Source organism: Macrobrachium nipponense, chromosome 7 (assembly GCF_015104395.2).
Source record: "Macrobrachium nipponense isolate FS-2020 chromosome 7, ASM1510439v2, whole genome shotgun sequence".
Lineage (NCBI taxonomy): Eukaryota > Metazoa > Arthropoda > Malacostraca > Decapoda > Palaemonidae > Macrobrachium > Macrobrachium nipponense.
In genome coordinates, this window is record NC_061109.1 from 47,118,805 (window position 1) to 47,120,506 (window position 1,702).

The 1,702-nt window shown below is 28.2% G+C and overlaps 1 protein-coding gene across 1 annotated transcript in view; it reads left to right on the forward strand.

Annotated features, from left to right (window-relative positions):
• Positions 1 to 805: 805 nt before the first annotated feature.
• The window catches only part of LOC135217392 (uncharacterized), a 5,394-nt gene continuing 4,497 nt past the window's right edge, over positions 806 to 1,702 (forward strand). Inside the window, exons 1-2 of the mRNA XM_064253234.1 lie at positions 806 to 890; positions 1,480 to 1,611. Of these exons, the coding sequence (XP_064109304.1) occupies positions 807 to 890; positions 1,480 to 1,611 (216 nt within the window). The 5' untranslated portion in view covers position 806. The remainder of the gene's footprint in view (positions 891 to 1,479; positions 1,612 to 1,702) is intronic.

Sequence of the window (1,702 nt, forward strand, 5' to 3'; positions counted from 1 at the left end):
ACACAGAAGTCGAATACAGACTATTCTGATTCAATTTAATGGTTAAGACAAAATTCATTGCCTAATATATAATTATATATACATAACTTATATATATAGATATATATATATATATATTAAACTATATATATATATATATATATTTATGTATATATATATATATATATAATGTATATATTATATATATAATTAATATATATATAATTAATTATATAATAATATATAATTTTATATATATAATTATATATATATTATATATATATATAGATCAATGAATATTGTCTTAAACCTTAAAAATTAAACCAGAAGAGCCTGCAATAGACTTGTGTATATGTACGTATGCAAAATATATATATATATATATATATATATATATATATATATATATATATATATATATACATATATATATATATATAGTATATATATATATATATATATATATATATATATATATATATGTTCATGTATATACATACATATAAACGCTTCCTTTGGAATCACATCCTGACCTTTTTATTTTTTTATTTTTCTTCTTCTTCCTCCTTCTCTCCTTCTTTGCTTTAAAGCCTTAACTTAAAAACATGTCGGACTGCTCGTCCCGTAAGACTGAAGGAACACAAAAGTACATAACCTCGTTTACATCGCAGTTCTAAAATACTTGCGTATTGGGCATGGATACATTTTGCGTACACGACCTTCTCGCGAGTCTAAAATATGCACGTCACGAGATCTTCATCTTATTTTATTTCTTTCAGAGAAAATCTAGTTAATAATCACTCTTTTATTTTTTTCTTTCAGGAGATATGCGTCGTGGGGTAATTTTAATGTCCTTGGCCGCCATCGCCCTGGCCCAAGATGGATTCTTTGACAAGTACAGTTTTACGAAGGTAGGTCAACAAATAATTAATATACCTATAAATTTATGTTATGGCAGGTCAAAGTGTCTCTCATGTTCTGAACAAATAATTAATATATAAATCTATAATATGCCAGGTCAAATGTTCTAGTTCTAAGCAATTAATATATGAATTTATAATATGTCAGGGACAATGTGCCTCTACAGTTTCTTCATAAGCTCCACATTCTATTTATATATAGCTGCTAAAATACCAAAGGTTTGTTTTTGTTAAAATAATGAACAAATGCAATAAAGGTCACGAGGGTTGATTTTTAAAATGAAAGACCTAGCAATGTCAGTTCTAAGTCAGTTAAAAATATTTTCACAAACATGAAAATTAATTCGAAGCAATGAACGGGCGCAGATAAATTAACATCTTGACCACCACTGCCTAATATAATATTCAGGTCATTTCAGACAAAATCTACAGCGACGAATACAGCTTTAAAGTACAAATTAAAAATTAAATAAAAATTTCTAAACCTAAAAAAGTAATTTCTTATAAGAGACCAGGCTACAGCGCTTCTTTAGTGTCTTTAAAAAACGCTAAAATCTTTTATGTTCTCCCTTTTGTACAGACAATGGCGAGTTGCTTCGGAGAGGACTTGTATTACGACTATTTAGTTAAAACTGGCATCGCCCAGCGGGAGTGTCTGCAGCTGCCGGTATCCAGCCTACACAGGCTCGACTTCTCTCGGTATCCACAATTTGTAAGTCGGAGAGCAATTCATTTATTTTTCAATTCTCTAAAAGATATGCTAAATATAATTTGGTGTCAATATTAACATTCTAAATACATGC